The 23,724-nt window shown below is 44.9% G+C and overlaps 2 protein-coding genes and 5 non-coding genes across 7 annotated transcripts; 5 read left to right on the top strand and 2 right to left on the bottom strand.

Moving 5' to 3' along the window:
* Positions 1-230: 230 nt before the first annotated feature.
* On the top strand, positions 231-343 carry Trnal-uaa (transfer RNA leucine (anticodon UAA)). The gene is made up of 2 exons: positions 231-268; positions 298-343. It is a non-coding gene; the product is annotated as a tRNA-Leu (tRNA).
* A 727-nt stretch (positions 344-1,070) lies between these two features.
* Positions 1,071-1,183, top strand: Trnal-caa (transfer RNA leucine (anticodon CAA)). Its single transcript has 2 exons — positions 1,071-1,108; positions 1,138-1,183. It is a non-coding gene; the product is annotated as a tRNA-Leu (tRNA).
* Positions 1,184-1,946: 763 nt separating this feature from the next.
* Trnal-caa (transfer RNA leucine (anticodon CAA)) lies at positions 1,947-2,059 on the top strand. The gene is made up of 2 exons: positions 1,947-1,984; positions 2,014-2,059. It is a non-coding gene; the product is annotated as a tRNA-Leu (tRNA).
* Positions 2,060-2,846: 787 nt separating this feature from the next.
* Positions 2,847-2,959, top strand: Trnal-caa (transfer RNA leucine (anticodon CAA)). The gene is made up of 2 exons: positions 2,847-2,884; positions 2,914-2,959. It is a non-coding gene; the product is annotated as a tRNA-Leu (tRNA).
* An 871-nt stretch (positions 2,960-3,830) lies between these two features.
* On the top strand, positions 3,831-3,946 carry Trnal-caa (transfer RNA leucine (anticodon CAA)). The gene is made up of 2 exons: positions 3,831-3,868; positions 3,901-3,946. It is a non-coding gene; the product is annotated as a tRNA-Leu (tRNA).
* Positions 3,947-8,454: 4,508 nt separating this feature from the next.
* On the bottom strand, positions 8,455-10,686 carry LOC138961516 (uncharacterized). Its single transcript, XM_070333169.1, has 3 exons — positions 10,424-10,686; positions 9,847-10,030; positions 8,455-9,275 (listed from the first exon to the last, which is right to left on the bottom strand). Exons 1-3 carry the CDS (start codon positions 10,519-10,521, stop codon positions 9,219-9,221), a joined length of 339 nt encoding a protein of 112 aa, XP_070189270.1. The 5' UTR covers positions 10,522-10,686; the 3' UTR covers positions 8,455-9,218.
* Positions 10,687-13,230: 2,544 nt separating this feature from the next.
* LOC138961515 (E3 ubiquitin-protein ligase UHRF1-like) lies at positions 13,231-16,078 on the bottom strand. Its single transcript, XM_070333168.1, has 3 exons — positions 15,842-16,078; positions 14,447-14,562; positions 13,231-13,855 (listed from the first exon to the last, which is right to left on the bottom strand). The coding sequence occupies exons 1-3, from the start codon at positions 16,002-16,004 to the stop codon at positions 13,466-13,468; spliced, it is 669 nt and encodes a 222-aa protein (XP_070189269.1). The 5' UTR covers positions 16,005-16,078; the 3' UTR covers positions 13,231-13,465.
* Between the last annotated feature and the right edge of the window lie 7,646 nt (positions 16,079-23,724).

Genomic DNA, 23,724 nt, shown 5'->3' with positions numbered 1-23,724 from the left:
ACACACGCACTCACACACACTCATACACACACACAGTGCACAAACACACCATGCACACACACACACACACACACACACACCGCAAACATTCACACAGTCACGCACGCACGCGAGCATTTTGCGACCGTCTTTGTCCAAAGAATAAATTCTACTAAAATAAGTAAACTTCACGACCTTCAGCGTAGATATGTCCAAAAAGTTTACTGTTAAAAAGTACCTCCATTGCAGCTGTCAGGATGGCCGAGTGGTCTAAGGCGCCAGACTTAAGGATGTACCTTCCCTTCAAGGGACCGAGTGTTCTGGTCCACGAATGTGGGCGTGGGTTCGAACCCCACTTCTGACATACACTTTTTTAGTATGTTTTTTCCTCCTCATGTTGTACATAAACACGCACACACTATAGACAAAATCAGTAGTTAGATAGAGTAGGCAGGTTTACTTTTTTTCTCACCAGGACCAATTTGATTTTTGAATGTATTTTTAGGTTTGACTATGCACTAAATCTGGTCAAAATCAGCTAGCATGTGGGCGAAAAGCAAAAAGTAGTAGCCTGCTGATAAAACCCACATACATTTTAGAATAGGTGCTTCCTAGTTTTATCCAGTTTTCACCTCAACTCTCTGTAGGAGTATGTCTTTCTATCGCCTGTTATTTCAGTCGAAAACGCGGCAGAATAATCGATATGACGTATGTGACCGCCTTACAGATGATGATACACACACACCACACACACACACACACACACGTACACATGTACACTCACTCACACACACACACACGCACTCACACACGGCACACACACACACTGCGCATAAACACACCATGCACACACACACACAGACACACACGCACTCACACACATACACACACACACAGTGCACAAACACACCATGCACACACACACACACACACACACACACCGCAAACATTCACACACTCACGCACGCACGCGAGCATTTTGCGACCGTCTTTGTCCAAAGAATAAATTCTACTAAAATAGGTAAACTTCACGACCTTCAGCGTAGATATGTCCAAAAATTTTACTGTTAAAAAGTACCTCCATTGCAGCTGTCAGGATGGCCGAGTGGTCTAAGGCGCCAGACTCAAGGATGTACCTTCCCTTCAAGGGACCGAGTGTTCTGGTCCACGAATGTGGGCGTGGGTTCGAACCCCACTTCTGACATACACTTTTTTAGGATGTTTTTTTTCTCCTCATGTTGTACACAAACACGTACACACTATAGACAAAATCAGTAGTTAGATAGAGTAGGCAGGTTTACTTTTTTTCTCACCAGGACCAATTTGATTTTTGAATGTATTTTTAGGTTTGACTATGCACTAAATCTGGTCAAAATCAGCTAGCATGTGGGCGAAAAGCAAAAAGTAGTAGCCTGCTGATAAAACCCACATACATTTTAGAATAGGTGCATCCTAGTTTTATCCAGTTTTCACCTCAACTCTCTGTAGGAGTATGTCTTTCTATCGCCTGTTATTTCAGTCGAAAACGCGGCAGAATAATCGATATGACGTATGTGACCTCCTTACAGATGATGATACACACACACACCACACACACATGTACACTCACTCACACACGGCACACACACACACACACACACACACACACACACACACACACACACACACACACACACTGCGCATAAACACACCATGCACACACACACACAGACACAGACACTCACAGACACTGACACACACACACACGCACTCACACACATACACACACACACAGTGCACAAACACACCATGCACACACACACACACACACACACACACCGCAAACATTCACACACTCACGCACGCACGCGAGCATTTTGCGACCGTCTTTGTCCAAAGAATAAATTCTACTAAAATAGGTAAACTGCACGACCTTCAGCGTAGATATGTCCAAAAAGTTTACGTTAAAAAGTACCTCCATAGCAGCTGTCAGGATGGCCGAGTGGTCTAAGGCGCCAGACTCAAGGATGTACCTTCCCTTCAAGGGACCGAGTGTTCTGGTCCACGAATGTGGGCGTGGGTTCGAACCCCACTTCTGACATACACTTTTTTAGTATGTTTTTTCCTCCTCATGTTGTACATAAACACGCACACACTATAGACAAAACCAGTAGTTAGATAGAGTAGGCAGGTTTACTTTTTTTTCTCACCAGGACCATTTTGATTTTTGAATGTATTTTTAGGTTTGACTATGCACTAAATCTGGTCAAAATCAGCTAGCATGTGGGCGAAAAGCAAAAAGTAGTAGCCTGCTGATAAAACCCACATACATTTTAGAATAGGTGCATCCTAGTTTTATCCAGTTTTCACCTCAACTCTCTGTAGGAGTATGTCTTTCTATCGCCTGTTATTTCAGTCGAAAACGCGGCAGAATAATCGATATGACGTATGTGACCGCCTTACAGATGATGATACACACACACCACACACACACACTCACACACACACACACACACACGTACACTCACTCACACACGGCACACACACACACACACTGACACACACACACACACACACTGCGCACAAACACACCATGCACACACACACACAGACACAGACACAGACAGACACACACGCACTCACACACATACACACACACACAGTGCTCAAACACACCATGCACACACACACACACACACACACACACACACACACACACACACACACACACACACACACACACCGCAAACATTCACACACTCACGCACGCGAGCATTTTGCGACCGTCTTTGTCCAAAGAATAAATTCTACTAAAATAGGTAAACTACACGACCTTCAGCGTAGATATGTCCAAAAAGTTTACGTTAAAAAGTACCTCCATAGCAGCTGTCTGGATGGCCGAGTGGTCTAAGGCGCCAGACTCAAGGATGTACCTTCCCTTCAAGGGACCGAGTGTTCTGGTCCACGAATGTGGGCGTGGGTTCGAACCCCACTTCTGACATACACTTTTTTAGTATGTTTTTTTTCTCCTCATGTTGTACACAAACACGCACACACTATAGACAAAATCAGAAGTTAGATAGAGTAGGCAGGTTTACTTTTTTTTCTCACCAGGACCATTTTGATTTTTGAATGTATTTTTAGGTTTGACTATGCACTAAATCTGGTCAAAATCAGCTAGCATGTGGGCGAAAAGCAAAAAGTAGTAGCCTGCTGATAAAACCCACATACATTTTAGAATAGGTGCATCCTAGTTTTATCCAGTTTTCACCTCAACTCGAGTCTCTGTAGGAGTATGTCTTTCTATCGCCTGTTATTTCACTCGAAAACGCGGCAGAATAATCGATATGACGTATGTGACCGCCTTACAAATGATGATACACACACACCACACACACACACACGTACACTCACTCACACACGGCACACACACACACACACACACACACACACACACGCACACTCACTCACACACGGCACACATACACACACTGCGCATAAACACACCATGCACACACACACACAGACACACACACGCACTCACACACATACACACACACACACACACAGTGCACAAACACACCTTGCACACACACACACACACACACACTGCGCATAAACACACCATGCACACAGACACACAGACGCACTTACACACATACACACACACACACACACACACAGTGCACAAACACACCTTGCACACACACACACACACACACACACACCGCGCAAACATTCACACACTCACGCGAGCATTTTGCGACCGTCTTTGTCCAAAGAATAAATTCTACTAAAATAGGTAAACCACAAGACCTTCAGCGTAGATAAGTCCAAAAAGTTTACTGTTAAAAAATACCTCCATAGCAGCTGTCAGGATGGCCGAGTGGTCTAAGGCGCCAGACTCAAGGTGTAAAATCCTTCCTCAACGAGGACAGAGTGTTCTGGTCCACGAATGTGGGCGTGGGTTCGAACCCCACTTCTGACACACACTTTTTATGCAGTTTTCCCCCCCTTCATGTTGACCTTTTCACGTCCAGTCATCAGCTTGCGCAATCCACACGGGCCGTGTGTGCTATCATATTTTTTTTCTTTTATTCGTACAATCTTTATCTTCAATTGTCTGGGCCACTCATTTTGTGTAACTGGTACCTTGCTGAGCGTCTCTGGAGGATGATTCGCAGCAGGCTTCTAATTTTTCCAGATTTGTTCAAAAACACAAGTTATTATCATCCTTCTTCTTCTTCTTCTGCATTCGTGGGCTGAAACTCCCACCTACACTCGTGTTTTTGCACGAGTGGAATTTTACGTGTATGACCCTTTTTACCCCGCCATTTAGGCAGCCATACGCCGCCTTCGGAGGAAGCATGCTAGGTATTTTCGTGTTTCTATAACCACCGAACTCTGACATGGATTACAGGATCTTTTCCGTGCGCACTTGATCTTGTGCTTGCGTGTACACACGAAGGGGGTTAAGTCACTAGCAGGTCCGCACATAAGTTGACCTGGGAGATCGGAAAAATCTCCACTCTTAACCCACCAGGCGGCAGCGACCGAGATTATTATCCAAAAGTTACGATTAAGCGTGAGTGGAAGAAAATACGGGTGCTCTCATACCGTGGTAACAGCTGAATTCCGGAATAACTGTCGGGGTTGTGATTGGTTGCGGAAGAGATGCGTTCCCTTATTTTTCAGTCCTTGCTTTTACAGAAAAAAACACTGAGGCAAGGTATACGTGACATTGTAGACTTGCCTCAGCGTTTCTGTGGAAACAAGAGAAAGCAACTCTTCCCTAACCCTAACCCCCCCCCCCAAAAAAAAACCTTAAAAAAACCTTAAAAAAAATAAATTGTGTTTGAACGTACATCGCCTATTTCTGTTTCAGGTCCCAGCAGCAAAAGCACGGGTGGGAACGACAAGACAGCGGCGGGACGGACGTCACGCTTGGCTGAAGAGGTCGTGCAGATTCTGACCAAGCGCTGGAACCTGGAGATGGGGGGTTGCCACTGCTCAGGCATGTCCTACGAGTGCTGGAGTCACAGAGTGTGCCAGGGTCGTCACGGTCCACAGAGCTCGTGCAAGAAGGTCTGCTGTGGAACCAAGTGCACGGGATAACAAGACCGTGAGAGAAACAAGCAAGAAAAAGAAAGATAAACTGAAAGACGAAGAAGAAGAAAAAGAGAAGTGTGTGGGCCTGATGTTGCAGCAAAAACATCGGCAGGCTATTTGTGAAGAAAACATTCCTCGACAACCGATGTCTACGCTGTAATTTGATTTGTTTTACTTTCGTTTGAGGACTGCCTCAGTGAAAATAATGTGACTGTTGTTTTTGAGTGTGAATGTGCGTGCCCGTGACACCGGAATATCTGCACAACTTAATAATTATGCTCTCCACATCCGCTTGTTGGTATACATAGTCTGGCTTTTATTGGTGAACGTTTTAAAATATAAAATAACATCGAAACATGTTAAGCCCCCCCCTCCTCCCCCCCCCCCCGAAAAAAAAAATTAAGAATTCTCGTTTTTAAAGACCCTGTTTTTGCAAATGTTGGATTCATAACCTTTGTAAATGCACCCCCATTTTAAGGCCCCCTCGCTTTTGAGACTTGAGTTTCCACCGTAATTCCACACAGATTTACCGCTCTACACAGCAAGATGCCAGGTAACTGATTGTGAGTGTGTGTCCAAGGGGGCTGGGCCGCTATTGCGCGGGGCCGCTATTGCGCGAATCTAACCCTTACCCATAGATATCCCTTGACAGGATACCCTAAAGATTCGCGCAATAGCGGCCCCGCGCAATAGCGGGCCGACCCCTGTCCAAGTAGAAGCATGCTCTTAATCCCCAAAAGCCAAGACAGATCCCCTTTACACGGCAAAGACGTTATCTTTAAAGGGTTGACCAAAGATTTGTTGGTTTCGAAGATTTTCTTTGAGCTGTATCTTTTATCATGTACCTTCTTCTGAAATTAAAGGCAAGCTTTCTTTTTCTAGTTTTGTTTTTTTTCGAAATTTTTGTTTGAGCTGTATTTTTTTATCATGTACCTTCTTCTGAAATTAAAGGCAGGCTTTCTTTTTTCTAGTTTTAATTGTTACATTATTTACTATTCGTTCTGCCTTTTAACAGACACAAGTGCCTTGATTGTTCTTCCCTTTAAGATTGAATCTATGTCATCCTTGTATACATCATGTGTATAGAGTTTTGATGATTTTGGGTTATGAAAAATTGGCTGGAATGCGATAATACAAACTACAATCTTTTGGTAATGGCGGTTACACATGTTGCTATGAACGGCAATCAGTGTGTGTGTGTGTGTATGTGTGTGTTGACTTGTGTGGGTGTAGCAATGCTACAAGTGTATGTCAACTGAAGCATTGTACTGTAGTAGTAGTAGTAGTAGTAGTGGTTAGGGACTGGCTTGGCGTCCCATCTCATTATCAAATTTGTAGCAGGTCAATCAAATTAACATGCTCAAAGTCGTATTTACTCAATATCAATTATCGTACAAATAAAGTTGTTGTATGTCCAGCAGATTTGTGAAAGTATTAATAGTTTGTGCATTTTTAGCAACACCAGACACCTTGATGGTGCAACTCTGTTAGAAAAGGAATGTTTCCGGATATTAGTTTTACTAACTGTGTTTCAGAAGATGTAAAAGGGACATGTAAGACTGGGCGTGTGCCTTAAACCTCCATCCTAACGTATTCATTATCATTCAGTCAATCTTTTACTTGCGGTAAAGGTTAAAATCGTACATGGCATTCTCTATGACGGCTTACTAGTGCCAAAACCTGGGGTTACCATTATATCACGTGAAAATTACTAATTAACACTGTCAGTTAGCGTTTTCACATGTTAATGACTAATTTTCAGTTTTGGCTCTAGTAAGTTATAATTAGTAATTAAAACGTGAACATTAGTAATGGTCGACGTTTTGGATATTATCTCCCTTGCCGCCGATTGGTGTCGCTTCGGTTGTAAGGGGCTTCGAGCAGACGCTTCCATCTTTATCCCCAGTCATTTTTGATTTTGTCTATCGACGTTCTGCGACTCGTTAGCAAAGATTAGGATGCCGAGCGGGTGTTGTTGTGTTCCTGGATGTTCAAGGCGTGGCGGCCATACGTTTCCAGAAGATGAGGAGCGAAGGAAGAGTTGGATGCATGCTGTTAGACGCGGAATAGAGTCGATCGTCGACGAGGAAACAAGTGAACTCAAGAAAAAAAAGTTTGCACCGACGAAGCACAGTATCGTTTGCCATGGGCACTTCGTAGAATCTGATTATTACAACAAGAAACTCACAGTAGATGGTATGTACATTTATCTGTAAATAATCGGGAAGATTGGTGGGGAATCATGAAAAATATGCACACACAACACAGCTTTTTGTTGTCACTTTTTCCATGTGTGTTACAGGCTCTCGTCATTTTGCTTTCATGCGCCTCTGTTTGACGCTCGGTCTTCTCTCTTTCATAAGCCCTTGGTGGTGTTAGTGTTTGTGTATGTGTGGGGGGGGGGGGGGGGGGGGGGGGGGGGGGGAGATGCCAAGTGCAAATCTAAAGATAGATTTTTTTGCGATCAAAATTTTGAGAATGAATACATGTATAATTAATACAGTGGAACCTGTGAATAGCACCCCTCCAAATAGGGCCAAATCTGTGATTACGCTCAATAGCACTGTCAATTTTGGACCAATTGCTGCGTCACATGGCAAACACAAACACCGAGAGGCGACTGTTGTAACATGTGAGGAGCAAAAACAGTGTTTTTGTTGGCCGTGTGACGCACGTCTAAACGTGCCTGTGAATACCTCAAAGTAGCACTTCTTTTGGTTCGGTCCCTTGGGGTGGTACTAATTGCAGGTTCCACTGTACTAAGAAAAGATGACCTGGTGACCCTGAAGCAGTTTTTGAAGTACATGTATTATAGGCCCTACTGCGTTCAGTAGTAGGCTGACTAATGTCATGATTATATATTATTATATATGCCAAAATCAAACCCTGCATGTGTGCTGTTTGAGTTTGATGACAAATGCATTAAAATGCTAGTTTAGAACATGGCGTTCTGTTTTACTTTTAGTGGATTTGACTGTGAATGTGTTCGTGTGAGTGTGTGTGTGCAGAACGAATGAAATGAAATTAATCACAAACTGAAGTCAGCAGTCGCTATTTGTACTTGGATTCTTATAAAGAAAAATATGCAAGAAAACTATTTAAAATGTTTATTATTTGAGTTCAAAGGATGTATTAGGTGTAAAAGATGATCCCTCATAGGCCTATCATAACAGGAGAAATCCATCAATGTGAAAAATCAGTTTTTGACACTTTTATATTATATTGCTCGTGAAAGTAAGATAATTATTTCTTTCTAAAGATACACCAATCTTCTAGCTTACATCATTTTCAATCCAGGTCAAAAAGCGGCTGCTGACGTTCAGTTTTATCTACAGGAATAAGACATCCTCAAACAACATTCACACACTTCGCACCAAGACCTGTTACTTGATTGCACACCTGACCTTTACTTCAAATTTATAAATTTTCAAGCTTACATTCACATACATGTACCTTGCAAAACAAAACAATATTCTTTGAAGCACATTATCTAACCTTTACTTGAAATCAGTTATCAAGCATGATCATACACTTTACGTTCTTCGCATACATGTACTTGGCATGGACAAAAAATATTGTTTGGCGCACATCTGATCAACTCGACACCTCAACACAACCTCCTTTTATCCATCGTGTACAGGAAAATAAATTTCAATCAAACAGTAAAAACACAACACAAAAACACTGGCTAACACTTGGATCCACTTTAAAAAAAAAAAATTAAAAAAATCCACTACAAAGGGAGGTAAATTGATGCATTCACACATGCCGTCATGCCCACATATTTTATAACCAGTAGTACAAACATTCAATCATGCCCACTATCGTAACATAAACAGGCTCATTTTGAGGCGCGCAGCCAGCGACCGTCCGGTAGTTATGTAGGTAAGACTGTAATATTGCTAGCAGTAGCAATGAACATAAACAAAGCGCTTTACATTCTCATGCATTGGGCTATCCTGTACCTGGTTAGGACTAGAGTCACAGCTACCAATCCTGGTGCAAGATCAGTCATTTCCTTCAATTTCAATTTAAGAAACACAGTCCAGCACTATGCATAAGTAGAACAGCACAAAAGTTAATTCTCCATGTCAGATTCCATCTCCTCCTCCCCTTTGTAGGTTCTGTACAGGTGGGTTTCCAGCAAAACGTCACGGAAGTGATTGTCGATACTGCAGGTAGGTCTCCTCATACAGTGATTTGCTGACCTGCAACACAAATTGAGAGAACAAGAATTAAAATCAATCTAAATATTTCTTAAAACAACTAGAAATAGCTTGGGCAATCTAAATATTATTATATCTGATCTGGGGTGATATCTTTGTCACAGGTACATCTTTTTAACCCTCGAGATAAACTGGGGTTAAAATAACCCTGCGTCACAGATACAGCACCAGTGCTCAGATAACCCAAGGTTAGGGGATAACCCGAATGTTAAAAAATATAAACCTGCAACAAACATACCCCTGGGCTGGAATTCATGTCGGTCGGTTAGTTGATTTTACCAACTGATATGGTAGGTTAACATACCAACATGAATTCCATCCCTGGTTGGTAACTTTTGTCGGCATACGTACGTGAAAAATCTGGTAAATCATTTTATGAGCTGATGTTGGCAGACTGTTGGAACTTGAATTTACTGTATATGTGTTTATTTTAAATATTTTACATCACTATTAAAATGAAAGAAAAGTTGACTTCCTTCCCCGTCGGCCCCCTCTCGGACAAGATCGGTGCCACACAGATGTATAAAAAATGGAGAAAAAAAATGTTACTAACCTGCTTCAGATCAGCATCTACCGACAGTAGATATCCGTCAACAAGCTTCCTGGTTACTGCTGGCAACGGTGTGTCCAGGTTGATGTCCCGGTATGTGCTAGGTTCTGGAACATCCAGAGAGAAGGCCTTTTCTTGTTGATCATCTTTTCGTCCAAAGTTGGCATTCTTCACATAGGCTTCCAGTCTGAAACAAAACACAAATGGTAGCCTTGTGATTGATGATTCTTCTTTTCAGCACAGAGTAACCAAATTCAACACTGAACAGGCTTGATAAGTTGATTGATGCCACTCCCCCACCCCCCCTCCCCCCAAAAATATCAGGACTTCATATATAATTTATTAACACTACCTGTAGAAAGTATGTGTTGAGAGAGTTCTAGTACTACTACACAGTAGGCCTAAATACTAGCTAGGTCATCATCATGCCAAAGCTACAGGAAAAAAAAATAAAAAAATATTTGGTAGACGTTCCTCTTTTATTATCATTAATGTTTCCCACAACTGAAAAAGAGTCAAACGTTGCAGAAAAGATTAAAAAAAAACTTCTCTGCACTTCTCTGCACACGCTTCAACTCACCGATCAACAAGATCGTTTTTCCGGCCATCTTGCTTTGCACCCCTTTTCTTGCATTCTGTTCGAAGGTCAGCCAGCGTCATGTCACCAAATTTCTTCATTTTAGCTCACTGAATGTCGACAAAAGCCCAACAAAACGTTGAAAAGCTTGGGTCACCACGCGAACAAACAATGGTGGATTGCTGCGGAGATTGAAGAGTAAGCCACTTACAACGACAGCGCCGCCTAGCGGCTGCTAAGACTCGGCCTATCGGCAATGTCGCTCATTTTCATGACATAATTGTAATTTTCTCTTGAAAATTAGTAATTTACACATGATAATTACAATTATGTAGTTCTGGCGCTAGTAAGCCGTCATAATTCTCCTTTGAAAGAAACACCAGCATAATCAAGCAAGCATTAGAGAGCTACTATCGAGTCAAATCACCAAAGGGAGGAAAGCCATCACCTACAAGACAAACAACAGGCAAGAGTTATCTCAAATCACTTTCCACTCCAATCTTTGAGGCATGAAAAAGTCTGACAAAAAAAGGAAACTAAATCTTCAGGAGTGAGGTTACAAAAGATGCGTTATTCTATTGTACAGTTGGAAACCCAAACTCTACTTTTATTTTATTTTGATTCTTCAATGCTATTTTGGCAACGATAAACAGACAGAATTACAAGTGTTCTGCCATCCATTTGGTCAATAAATTAAAAACACAAAACAACATTTATGAAAAAATATAGATCTTTATTTTGAGTCACTTTTTTCACATAATTCAGTAAAGTCAACAGCATGTGTAAAATGTTTGAGCATAATGACAACTTCATCAGTTCTGAACACCATCAAGATATCTCTTAGTCTTTAACCTTCGCCGGTGGTCGTGGGTCCGTGTGGACCCAGAAGGATATTTAATTGCAAATATCTCATAAACTAGTTGGAATTTTTTTTAATGAGCTTTTAAGAATGCCTCAGGCATCTAAAAAAGCTCTTATGTCCTAAAATGTCATCGAGAAGTAATAAAAAAAAAAGGTCATTATTTATTTAGACAACAAACATTGTGGGGCCGTGCGGACCCATGTTTCTCAAAGGAAATGAGAAGCATGGGTCCGCACGGCCCCACGATGACTTCCGTGTGTAGTCGATAACCCGGACGGGCGAAGGTTAAGTCTGAGATAGTAATACTGGCTATGTACTCAGCACACGTCAAAGAAACCTGTGAATAAGATCAAAGAATATTGAAGGGAAGTGAGAATACTGGAGTTTGAAACAGAAAATGCATTGTCAAATAGTTCAGGGAAGGGTGGGTTGCAGGTTAAGACAATAAAAACAATTATATTCATCTCCTAACAGGTAGAAAATGTAGAAGATATGATTCCATTTTAAAAATCAGCAGCTCACACAAATGTATACCAGCAGTTCAAAATATTAGCTAAGAGTGAGACACTACTATACAATATAAGAAATGCTATGTCTTAAAACAAATGAAAAAAAAACCTGAATCAAGATTGTCAAATGAAAAGGGAAAAGTGACTATATTTACACACAAAATAGAACCAAAACACACGAATGTAGTGGCTACCTCATCGTACAGATGTAAGCATACAATCTGTTCAACCTAGAATAAAAAACCCAAATAATTCAACTTAAAACTTATTTAATACGTGTACAAACTATGAAACCAGTGTTGAAGTGAGAACTATGCTATGCAAAAACATAAATCTTACATTTCTTGCTATCCACAAACTTAACACACTCAAGACATCTTCACAAAATGCATATACCCACATATACTGTTTACACCAGTTCATCAACTGATCAAAAAATCATTAAACCGTACAATGATGATGTGGTAAAATACATACCTCACATTCAACTTTGAATGCTAGTGCTACCTCTACTGCAAACTGAACATAAGGAAAAGCATAAAAAAATAGCACCAAAAGGAGAACAGTAAATTGCTGCCTTGCCAATACTGCCCTAATCCTTCTGTGATAAAGAATGCATTCTCAAAAGTATGCATCTACTCTCAAAGGATTGACAACCAAACAAACAAAAATGATGAACACAATTAAAAATCGAAATCTCACTCATACAGTGGAACCCCCAATTTAAGACTTCCTCCTTTTTAGGACCTTGCTTTTCAGACTTTCTTTTCTTAACCTCTGTAAACTTACCCCCATTTTAAGACCCCCTCCTTTTTAAGACCTGAATTTATCAGAATTTTGGAGGTCTTAAAAGGGGGGTTCCACTGTAGCACGTAGACTTGATTGATTCAGTAAGACTGAACTGAAAAAAAACCCACTCGCTCTGCACATCATCTCACAAAGTTCTACCCAATACACCTGTTCATGGACGACACAAGCAAGCGATCCACACTAGTCTAACTGTAGGCAATCTTCTCGGGCTAAAAAGGCAAGTAAAGAGGTTAAAGAAAATATACATCTTGGCAGTTACCATCAACATTAGCACCAATGTTTTCAGCAGTTTCCTCACTATTATTTTAAAACCGCTATCACCTGATTTAGCTCTATAGCATGAATTCACACACTGAAAGAAGAGTGAATACTTGAGATTCATTCAACGCGTCAAAAAACTTGACACAGGCTGTTTCAGGAGATTTCCTTACACATTTTAGAAAGAGAAATATGACTGTTATCGACTGACTCCGGTTTGACAATGATAGTCACCATTAGCATTATCATAATCGCTGGCCTGAATCTTCTTCAAGCATTTTTCTCCCTTTCCTCTGTTCTTTCTACATTTTCTGAGACAGATGTACATGTACAACCACTATCAAGTAAAGCGGACCCCCCCCCCCCCCCCCCCCCCCCCCCCCCCGATTTAAAACTTCCTCCGTTTTCTCAGATGTTCTATTCATAACTGCTGTAAATTTAACCCCATTCTTTTTAAGACCCGATTTTCTCAGATTTTTGAGAAAGGGGAGTTTGAATGTACTGACACTGTCCCCATTAGCTTTCATTTCAGTGTGATCAGACAAACCATTTATCCAACAGCTCTCAACCTTTTTGGAAGAAGAAACGCGATCACTGGGGAATGCATCATGCATCGCTACAGTCTTCATCAGCTTTCTCTTCATCATCGCCAGACACTACACCACTTTCCCCACCATCCCCAGAGCTTTCTGCATTTTCAGAAACAGCGGATAAATTGCTTTCAAAAGCATCATGCTTGACAATGCTACTTTCTTCTTCATTATCATCAGACACATCTTTACTGTCAACACCGCTGCTGGCATCGGCATCATCGTTTCCATCATCCTTTTTCATGTTGTCTGTGAGGGGTAAAGGGCTATCAGCCTTGGTTTCGCCGTCTTTGTCGCCGTCACTTTTCTTCTCATCAGACGGAGATGTTGCTTCGTTCTCACCAGCTTCACTCTTTACAGTATCGGAAAAACCAGAGTCGGAGGACTTCGATGGAGATGCGGGGTCCTGTAAACAAAGCGGTAGGTATCACTGCAGGAAAATAGTCATCAAGTAGATTGATACTCAATAGGCCGTGAAAAGTAGGATATGCGCCGAAATGGCTGCGATCTGCTGGTCGATGTGAATGCGTGATGTTTTGTGTAAAAAATTCCATCTCACACGGCATAAATAAATCCCTGCGCCTTGAGTCCGAGTCTGGAGATACGCGCGCGCGATATAAGACTTCATATAACATAACATCAATTAATCATCAAGTAGTTTATTACTCAATGAGTATCATGTGATAAAACTGCCAGCTGGTATGGTCAATTGCCAAGACAAATACATTTTCAACATAGACATTTGGAATAAAATGAAGTGCATAGGAATTATTTACGCAACGAAAAGCAGTCTAATAATTTCTGTTTGAGATTCCCTCAGGGTGGCTGTTAAACCCACATGGGGCTTTATAGGACTGTAGCCTTTGGTGACAGCCAAAAAGACAAAACTAATGACAAGAACAACTTAAAAATACAAAAACAGACAGCTAATGTTCAAATTTCAGAAAAAACCCACAAAAAAAACCCAATGGTAGGTTATTACGTAAGAACAACTTACGTTTTCCAGTGCCCATGGGGGCGGAGCCTGACCAGGGCAGCGTTGTAACGCAAACTTGTACACGCCAAACCCGGACATGCCTTTGGTGAACCAGAACTTCTTCACTGTGTAGAGACCTGCGCAGAAACCATTTCAGTTTAACGGAATGAGATTCCAAACCTAAAACTACATTCATGCGAACGTCAGAGCTTATGGCAGACAGTCGACAAAATTTATATTAGTTCAGGCCTGAAAGCGGAGAATATTTTACTCGCCATGGCGAGTAGAAACATGTAACTGGCGAGTAGAAATGTTTATCTACTTGCCAAATGCGAGTAAAGTTGCTCTCTGGCTAGTAAATTTTCAGAATCACTAGCCAAACGCGAGTACACCATTTGTTGGACTTTCAGGGCTGCAGTTCCGTTTCAAACTGAAATTAAACGTATGTAAGTTCTCTATACCCTGTTGTATAAATGTTCACAACGCTGTCAGCAAAATGAAGCACAGCAAGAAAAGCAGGGGCTCCAGGGCAAGCTTTACTTGACAATCACCATTTACCAGCTGACAATGTCCAACTTGTCATGTAAGTTGGACACCTGGGTTGAGGAGCCGGAAGCGAAACTACGTGCCACCCAAAAGGGTGTGAACACGCCGTGGAGTCTGATTGGTTCAAATCACAACAAATATCAATTTGAACCAATTCTACCCCACGGATGCGTACCATCCATTTGGGTGGCACCCAGTTTCCCTTCTTGCAACTCGGCCCAGAAAGATACAAATATCTAGTACAAGTATAAAAACATAGTTTCTGGGCACACCAAAGAAAGCTGACTTGTTGATGCATATTTGAAAATATGGATGATAGGTAAGTTGTTCTGAAAACACACAGCACACAATCCATTTCTGGGCAGACCCAAGGCAGCAGACTTACTAGAGAGCCACTGAACCGGGACAGGGAGTGTATTTGTAGCCAAACTTGGCAGAAGTCATATCTCTCAAAAATAGTTTGCCATGCGTAAAAAATAATAACCAAAACCTCCAAAAGAAGCTCAGCCCTTAAACCTTACGTAGGCAGAGCTTAACTTAAGGGTGTCTTTTATTGAGCCCAAAGTTCACAAAGTATTTTGTACTTAAAATTCAGTACCAAAGCTTTGTGCAATGAGCTACAGGAAGTAGACTTCGGAAAGCTGACTTCACCCAATCAAGCCTTACACCTGAACTTACCATCGTATCTGTAACCCTCTTCAGGAGCGAAGGGACTCCTGAACTTACCATCGTATCTGTAACCCTCTTCAGGAGCGAAGGGACTCCTGAACTTACCATCGTATCTGTAACCCTCTTCAGGAGCGAAGGGACTCCTGAACTTACCATCGTATCTGTAACCCTCTTCAGGAGCGAAGGGACTCCTGAACTTACCATCGTATCTGTAACCCTCTTCAGGAGCGAAGGGACTCCTGAGCTTGTAGCCTCGGATCACCCGCACAGGATTGCCTGTTTCCACACTTCTACTGAGAGCCAGGTTTCCACGTGTCAGGTCTTGGTCCTTTGACTGGGCTGCTGTTCGTAAATTCTGCAGCATAATAAAACAAGTCGCGTAAGGCGAAAATACAATATTTAGTCAAGTAGCTGTCGAACTCACAGAATGAAACTGAACGCAACGAAACGCAGCAAGACCGTATACTCGTAGCATCGTCACTCCACCGCCCGTGGCAAAGGCAGTGCACGTGGAATTGACAAGAAGAGCGGGGTATTCGTTGCGCTGAGAAGGATAGCACGCTTTTCTGTACCTCTCTTCGTTTTAACTTTCTGAGCGTGTTTTTAATCCAAACATATCATATCTATATATTTTTGGAATCAGGAACCGACAAGGAATAAGATGAAAGTGTTTTTAAATTGATTTGGAAAAAAAATTTTGATAATAATTTTTATATATTTAATTTTCAGAGCTTGTTTTTAATCCGAATATAACATATTTATATGTTTTTGGAATCAGCAAATGATGGAGAATAAGATACACGTAAATTTGGATCGTTTTATAAATTTTTATTTTTTTTTTTTACATTTTTCTGATTTTTAATGACCAAAGTCATTAATGGAAAATTTCCTAAATAAATTATCATTTAATTAATATACTTACCCGAATCACATTAGCATTGAGTCACCTGAGATGCTTATCACTGAAAAACGCTTACCCGGCTAAAGAATTTAAAGGGAAGCAACCCCATCACCAAAACGAAAGTGAAAGTAGCTTTGGTAATGGGCCAGTACACCGGGAGTTACCTCCCATACGGGTGTATGCCACGTCACTTCCTCTAGGAACACGTGCCTATTATCATACGGCTTTAAAAAATCTTAAAACCATAAGCGGGGCAGGTGGGAGGGAATACAGTATGTGATTCGGGTAAGTATATTAATTAAATGATAATTTATTTAGGAAATTTTCCATTTAATATCATATTCTTACTCCGAATCACATTAGCAGATAACATCAACAAGGCGGTGGGCTAGAAATGAATCAAAACTCACCATCAAGTTCTGGACAGGAACTGGCCTGCTGCTATGAGCGCTGGAAGGCCTCTGGAGCCATCCTGTCGAAGAGCTGTGACGTCCCGAAGATAAAAGTTTATGAAAACATCTTCGGAACGCCAATACGCAGTTGTCAGCACCTCCTCTAGACGTCTGGAGCGCAGAACTGCCAGAGAGGATGCCCACGCCCTCGTTTCATGGGCTCGGGCCGAGTCAAGTGGCAAGGAGGGCATAACCCCCCCCCTCTTTGTGCGACTCCACTCATAAGCCTGCTTGATGAGCGAGGACACCCACCGGGCCAACGTTACCTTCGACAAATCTTTCTCGCGCCTAGTAAGGAGAGAGATAAACAACAACTTCTGAGAACTAGACCGAATCGGCTGAGTCCGGGCTAAGTACAGACGAAGTGCCCTCACAGGGCAATTGACCGAATCGGGGTCATCCGGGGCCAACGCGCTGGTCAGAGCCTTAACTCTAACCAGCGGAGAGGCCTGCCCCGGAGACTGATTCTTGGCCAGGAAATCAGGCCGGAAACGCAAAGATGCGGAACCGTCCGGCTCAAAGGAGATATCTCCAGGCTGACCCGACAGGGCGTGGACCTCGCTACCCCGTCGGGCCGTAGCCAACAAAAGGAGAAACAGCGCTTTGCGAGTGACATTGAACAGACTGGCCTCGCTTAAAGGCTCAAAATCCGCAGAACGAAGGAATTCCAGGATTAAAAACAAGTCCCACTTGGGAGCGGGCAAACGAGCTTTAGCTTCCTTAAGAGCAGCCCCTTTAATGACTGCAGCTATAACGCCCCCGACTCGAACAGAACGACCAATCTGCTTAAGAGTCGCCGAGATAGCGGAGCGCCGGACCCTCAACGAGGAGACTGAGGCGCCCTGCGAAGACATGAAAGAGAGGTGGTTAGCGACCTGAATAGAGCGCGGAGCCACCGAACTCACCCCTCTAGCTGAACACCAGGCAGTCCATGCCTTCCAGTGGGAAGCATAAACTGAAGAGGTGGACGCTCTATGCGAGCGAGCCACCAAGTCCAGAGTCAAAGACGACGCCCCAGAGCGCTTCAGCGAGTCCCGAACAACTTCCACACGTGAAGCTTCAGAAGACTGGGCTCCTCGTGTGGAATGCCTGTTCGGGGCTGCACTAGTTCCCCTCGCACGAGTGCGAGAGGAATGGGGGGCCCTTGGGCGAGCCGAAGAAGATCTGGAAACCAGACCTGCGACGGCCACAGAGGAGCGACCAGAAGAAGAAGGGCCGGCTCCTCCATCTCCGCTTTCCGGATTACTCGGCTGAGTAACGGAAAGGGAGGAAAGGCGTACGCCTCCAGACCCGTCCAGGGAAAGTCCAGAGCGTTCACTCGCCATGCCTGAGGGTCCGGGAATGGCGAGACGAACACCGGAAGCCTCTTTGAGTACCTTGTGGCAAAAAGGTCCACCAGAGGCTTTTGGACCTGGGCCCAAAGGCGAAGCAGTGCCCCGTGAGTGATCGTCCACTCCGACTGAAGCACTGTACCGGAACGACTGAGCGCATCCGCCAAAGTGTTCAGCCTCCCTGGAAGGTACCTGGCCGAGATCGTGATATGATGCTGAAAGCACCACACCAGGATCTCGCAAGCCCTCTCCGAGAGAGACGGGGACCGCGAGCCTCCCTGCTTGTTGATGTACGCCGCCACTGTCATGTTGTCTGTAAACAGACGAACATGTTTGGCGTACAGGGAGGGCAGAAACTTGGCCAGAGCTAGAGCAACTGCCTCTAGCTCCAGCAAGTTGATGTGCCACAAGGACTGCTCCGTCGTCCACAGACCGGAAGTAGTCTGAAGATCTGTATGTGCCCCCCAACCCTCCCTGGACGCATCTGTAAAGAGGTCCAGGTCGGGGAGGGGCACGACGATCGGAACACCTCTGCAGACCCACTCCGTGTCCAACCACGGAAGGGTCGCAGACTGGAACCATCCCTGCAAAGGGATGAGGGCGTCCCAGTCCACCAGAGGAGAGTCCACAAACGGCTTCAGCGCGAACTGAAGCGGACGTTTGTGGACCCGGCCCAGTGAAACCAGAAGAGCCATAGACTCCATCTGCCCCAAGATGGAGGCGAGCGAGCGGATGGAAGCCATCAGGAGAGGTAAAGTGGAGCGAATCTGGGCTTGGAGCTTGTCCACCCTTCTCTGAGAAGGCTGGACAGTCCAAGCGACCGTGTCGAAAGACATCCCCAGATAAGTGAATGTCTGTGACGGGGTCAGCTCCGACTTTACCCGGTTGATCGAGAACCCCAACGAGTTGGATTCTCGAAGAACCGTCAGGGTATCCTGCGAACAGCCGCTCTGGGACTGGTTCATGATGAGCCAGTCGTCCAGATAAGCCCGCAGACGGATACCCTGGGACCTCACCAGTGCACAGACCTGTCTCACCACCATGGTGAAAATCCATGGTGCGAGAGACAGCCCGAAAGGGAGTGCGCGAAACTGGTAGATCTGATCTCCCCACCGGAAACGAAGCCATTTCCGGTCGGCCGGATGCATAAGAATGTGAAAGTATGCGTCCGTGAGATCGATCGAGGTCACCCAGTCTCCTGGGCGGAGAGAGTCTCGGACAGAGGCTGGCGTCTCCATCTTGAATTTTATCTCCCTCAAGAAAGTATTGAGGAGAGATAAATCCAACACGGGACGCCATCCTCCTGATGCTTTGGGAACAGCGAACAGACGCCCGTAAAATCCCAGGGAGCTGTGGACCCGAACTCTCTCCACCGCGCCCTTCTGCTCCAGGGAGGCAATTTCCGACTGCAAGACGGAACGTGCTTCCTGCGAGAAGGGGGGCTTGAACCGCGGAGGCACTCGGGTAAGAGGCGCCTTTTCCTCCCGCCAGAGTAGACGGAAGCCCGATCTCACCACTCCCACAATCCATTGGCTGTCTACTACCGACATCCAACGAGAAAGTGCCCGGGAGGGGCCTCCCGCCATCACCAAGGTGGAGGGCGGGAGGGAGGTGAGATCGGGAGCGCTTCATTGGGGGTGTGGCTTACTTCCAGAGCCGCCACGCCCCCTCCCCGATGCCGTCCTCTTCTTCCCACCACGAGCGGCCGGCGGAGCCTGCCGCTTCTGAGCTGGCTTGGGGTTAGACGATGTCTGAGCCTGCTTCTGTTTAGAAGGCTGAGACTGTTTCACCCCCTTCAGAGTGTAGTCAAGGAACTGACTGTCCTTGTTTGACTGAATCTCCTTCTGTCTGGCATCCAGTGCCAGCGGACAGAAGAGAGACTCCTCTGAGACCGGGGAGACTCTCAAGGTCTCCCTAGTAGCCAGTTCCGTGAATTGGGACTGCGAGAGGAAGAGATCCCTCCTGCAGAGTACCGCTTGGGTGTACTGCAGGGAGGAAAGACGCAATTGTTCCTCATTGACCTTGGCCAATGCGGCCAAAAGCGCAGAGACATCGTCCGCATTCTGTTCTTCACTGAGAGTGAAAGGAACTAGCGAATCGGTCAATGCCCGAGACAGAGCCCGAACGAGAGTCTCCGCAATGGAGGACAGTTCGATCTGCCGACGTCCAACCTCCTCAGCAGAGAGGAGGGAAGCCTCGGAAACCGGCAAAACCGAATCACGCTTGATCGGTTTAGTCAGAAGAGGCAGCAATTCCCGGGAAACCGGAAGGGTAGCCCTAGGGAGTGCAAAAGACGCCAGCCAATTCTGGCTCTGATTGGGCATGCCAAGCTTCCTATTGGCCGTAGGCACGAAGGAAGAGGCTTGGGCAGCTGAAGCCACCCACTGCTGAGCTGATTCCGGAACTGGACCAAAAGGAAGCAGTAACGGAACAGGCACTGGCCGAATACCACTCCCCGCATGTGCTGGACGAACCAGTGAATGCGAAAGTTGGTAAGCCACTGACGGAGACTCGGCGAACCGGAAGGAAGAAACATCCTCCTGTGCCGGCCGGAAGTCCGCCATGGCAGAAGGAACGAATGATGCGGAAGAGTCCGCAGCCACCACCCCTTCAGGAAAATAACGAGACGTTACTTCCGCCGCGACGTCAAGAACAGCCTTGAGCTTCGACGGAAACACGCCCCGCGACTCCTCGCTGACCACTGATGGAGCATCAGAATAGTCACACGTGGAACCCTGACCGAAGTCACCAGTTCCGGAAGCAGAAGCATGCCCTGGCAAACCGGAAACCGGAAAAGCCTGAGCACTAACGTCATCCTGCCGCCCAAAATCCTGTGAAGGTAAAGGGTAAGCAGGACGACCATCCGCAAAAACCGGAGCTGGATGAGCTGACGTCACTCCCCCGACTGAGTGGAGTGATGCCTGCTCAAGCCTAGGCGCTTGAAAGCCGGAAGGCGCACGCTGTAATCCACTATCTGGTATCCGGAAGGAACCACCAGAAGAGGAAGAAGCGTTTCCGGCCGAAACCGGAAGTGTAGTCAACGGAACCGCAAAATGCGGAAGTGAAGACTGCACTGGTTGACTTCGCGATCCGGAAGGACCGGAAGTCAGTGAATACTCCATCCTGCCGCGACCGCCGTAGCGTGCCGGAGCGGACGGATCATCACTTCCGGCAAGTGCCGGAAATGCGGCAGTCGAAACCGACTGCCGCCGCTGTTCGAACAAGTCCGGGGCCTCGTAGGTTATCGCCGGAAATGAAAGATCAGCAAGGTATCGGTCGTGACCCGATGCGAAAGAGCTGTCCCCCGAAGGAGAACGTCCAGGCGCCTCACGAGGGCTATCGGACCAGCTCTGCTTACCAACCGACGCTGAAGAGGGAGGACGCTGCTCCAAGCCGGAAGTGGAGGACAAAGACACGGAAGCCAATGCCCGGACGTCACTGCCAGATGCCGGAAACGCCGAACTGCTGGCGACGGAACGCTGAAATTCTGCCTGCACCAAGCTGCGGATTTCTGGAACCAGTGACTTTAACAGAGAGGAAACCAACGCACCTTGTCCAGGTGCTAACAAAGAAGACGAAGTCTCCGATGTAGAGACAGGTGCAGAAGTAACAGTAGCGCTAGGCGCCGCAAAAGAAGCAGAAGTAGTAACAGCGCTAGGCGCCGAAATTGGTACAGCCAACAAAGTGTTACGCTCTTGGTCTGTAACAAGTAACGTTGCTTTGGAAGAGGAAGACTTAGCCTTAATTTTCCCCTTGGGGTCCGACTTGCCACGGCGCTTGTCTGAATCAGACATGTTGACAACAACACGTGGCAACGCGAAAAAATTTACTGAAACATAAGTCTAAACGACTGGAAAATTCAGTAAACACACGCACTAATGCGTTAACAAAATACTATAGCTAAACTTGCCCCACAAGCAGAGGCACGGAGAGCTACAAACAAAGTCACACGAGCTAGAAAACTAACTCACACAACAAAATGGCGACACGCAAGACACTGACACAAACGTCAACAACACGTGGCAAAGCCAAAAAGATTTACTGAAACGTAAGTCAAAACGACTGAAAACACAGTAAACACACACGCTTACGCGTCAACAAAATACTAAAGCTACACTTGCCCAAACAGAAAGAGGGCACGCAGAGCTACTAGCAAAGTCACACGAGTTAGCTAACTAACTCACACAACAAAATGGCGAAACACGCAAGTCACTGACACACAAGTCCGTAAAAAACGGACAACGTACAGTAACGAAACAGCGCAAACAACCAACAACAAACGGGAACGAGCTCACCAAACTGTAGGCAAGGCGAGCAGACAAGCTGGGTAACGTGGCCGGCGGGTGTCACTCAAACACACAAGGTCAGCCACAGAGCGTCAAAAAGTGAACCGTCCTCTCCGAGGTGAAAAAGACGTATGATAATAGGCACGTGTTCCTAGAGGAAGTGACGTGGCATACACCCGTATGGGAGGTAACTCCCGGTGTACTGGCCCATTACCAAAGCTACTTTCACTTTCGTTTTGGTGATGGGGTTGCTTCCCTTTAAATTCTTTAGCCGGGTAAGCGTTTTTCAGTGATAAGCATCTCAGGTGACTCAATGCTAATGTGATTCGGAGTAAGAATATGATATTAAATTAATTTTTAAGCCTCCAAGCTGAAATGCAATACCGAAGCCCGGGCTTCGTCGAAGAGTACTTGACCAAAATTTTAACCAATTTGGTTGAAAAATGAGGGCGTGACAGTGCCGCCTCAACTTTCACGAAAAGCCGGATATGACGTCATCAAAGACATTTATCAAAAAAATGAAAAAAACGTTCGGGGATTTCATACCCAGGAACTCTCATGTCAAATTTCATAAAGATCGGTCCAGTAGTTTAGTCTGAATCGCTCTACACACACACACACACACGCACAGACAGACAGACACACATACACCACGACCCTCGTCTCGATTCCCCCTCGATGTTAAAATATTTAGTAAAAACTTGACTAAATATAATCACAGTAAGAATAAATAGAACAGGGCTCCTCACTGGGACCCCTAACTTAAACAGGGGAACTTGAGAGGGTTCAAAGACCAGGCGGGTTATATTTTTGCTTTAGGAAGGCATATTCCTTGATGACTCATGACCCCTGGAGTGAGCATGTCGACTTTTGGAAACGCTCATAATCGCTTAGATTAACGCCGTACATTTTGTGTCGGTACATTTCCACAACATTTTGTAACAATTTGTGAGCGATGTTCAGCGCCTTACCTGCAGCTTTTCTTCGTCTCCACACTTTGTTCAATTAACTAGTATTTTAATCATTCTTAACCATCCAAGGATCTATGTGTTGTGACCCGTGTCTGCGTCTTCTTCTCCTTTTCAATCGGATATAAGTTTTAAGTGTTTTTGCT

This window comes from Littorina saxatilis, linkage group LG3 (assembly GCF_037325665.1).
Source record: "Littorina saxatilis isolate snail1 linkage group LG3, US_GU_Lsax_2.0, whole genome shotgun sequence".
NCBI classification, from domain to species: Eukaryota; Metazoa; Mollusca; class Gastropoda; order Littorinimorpha; family Littorinidae; genus Littorina; species Littorina saxatilis.
This window is presented reverse-complemented; position numbering and strand designations above follow the sequence as displayed.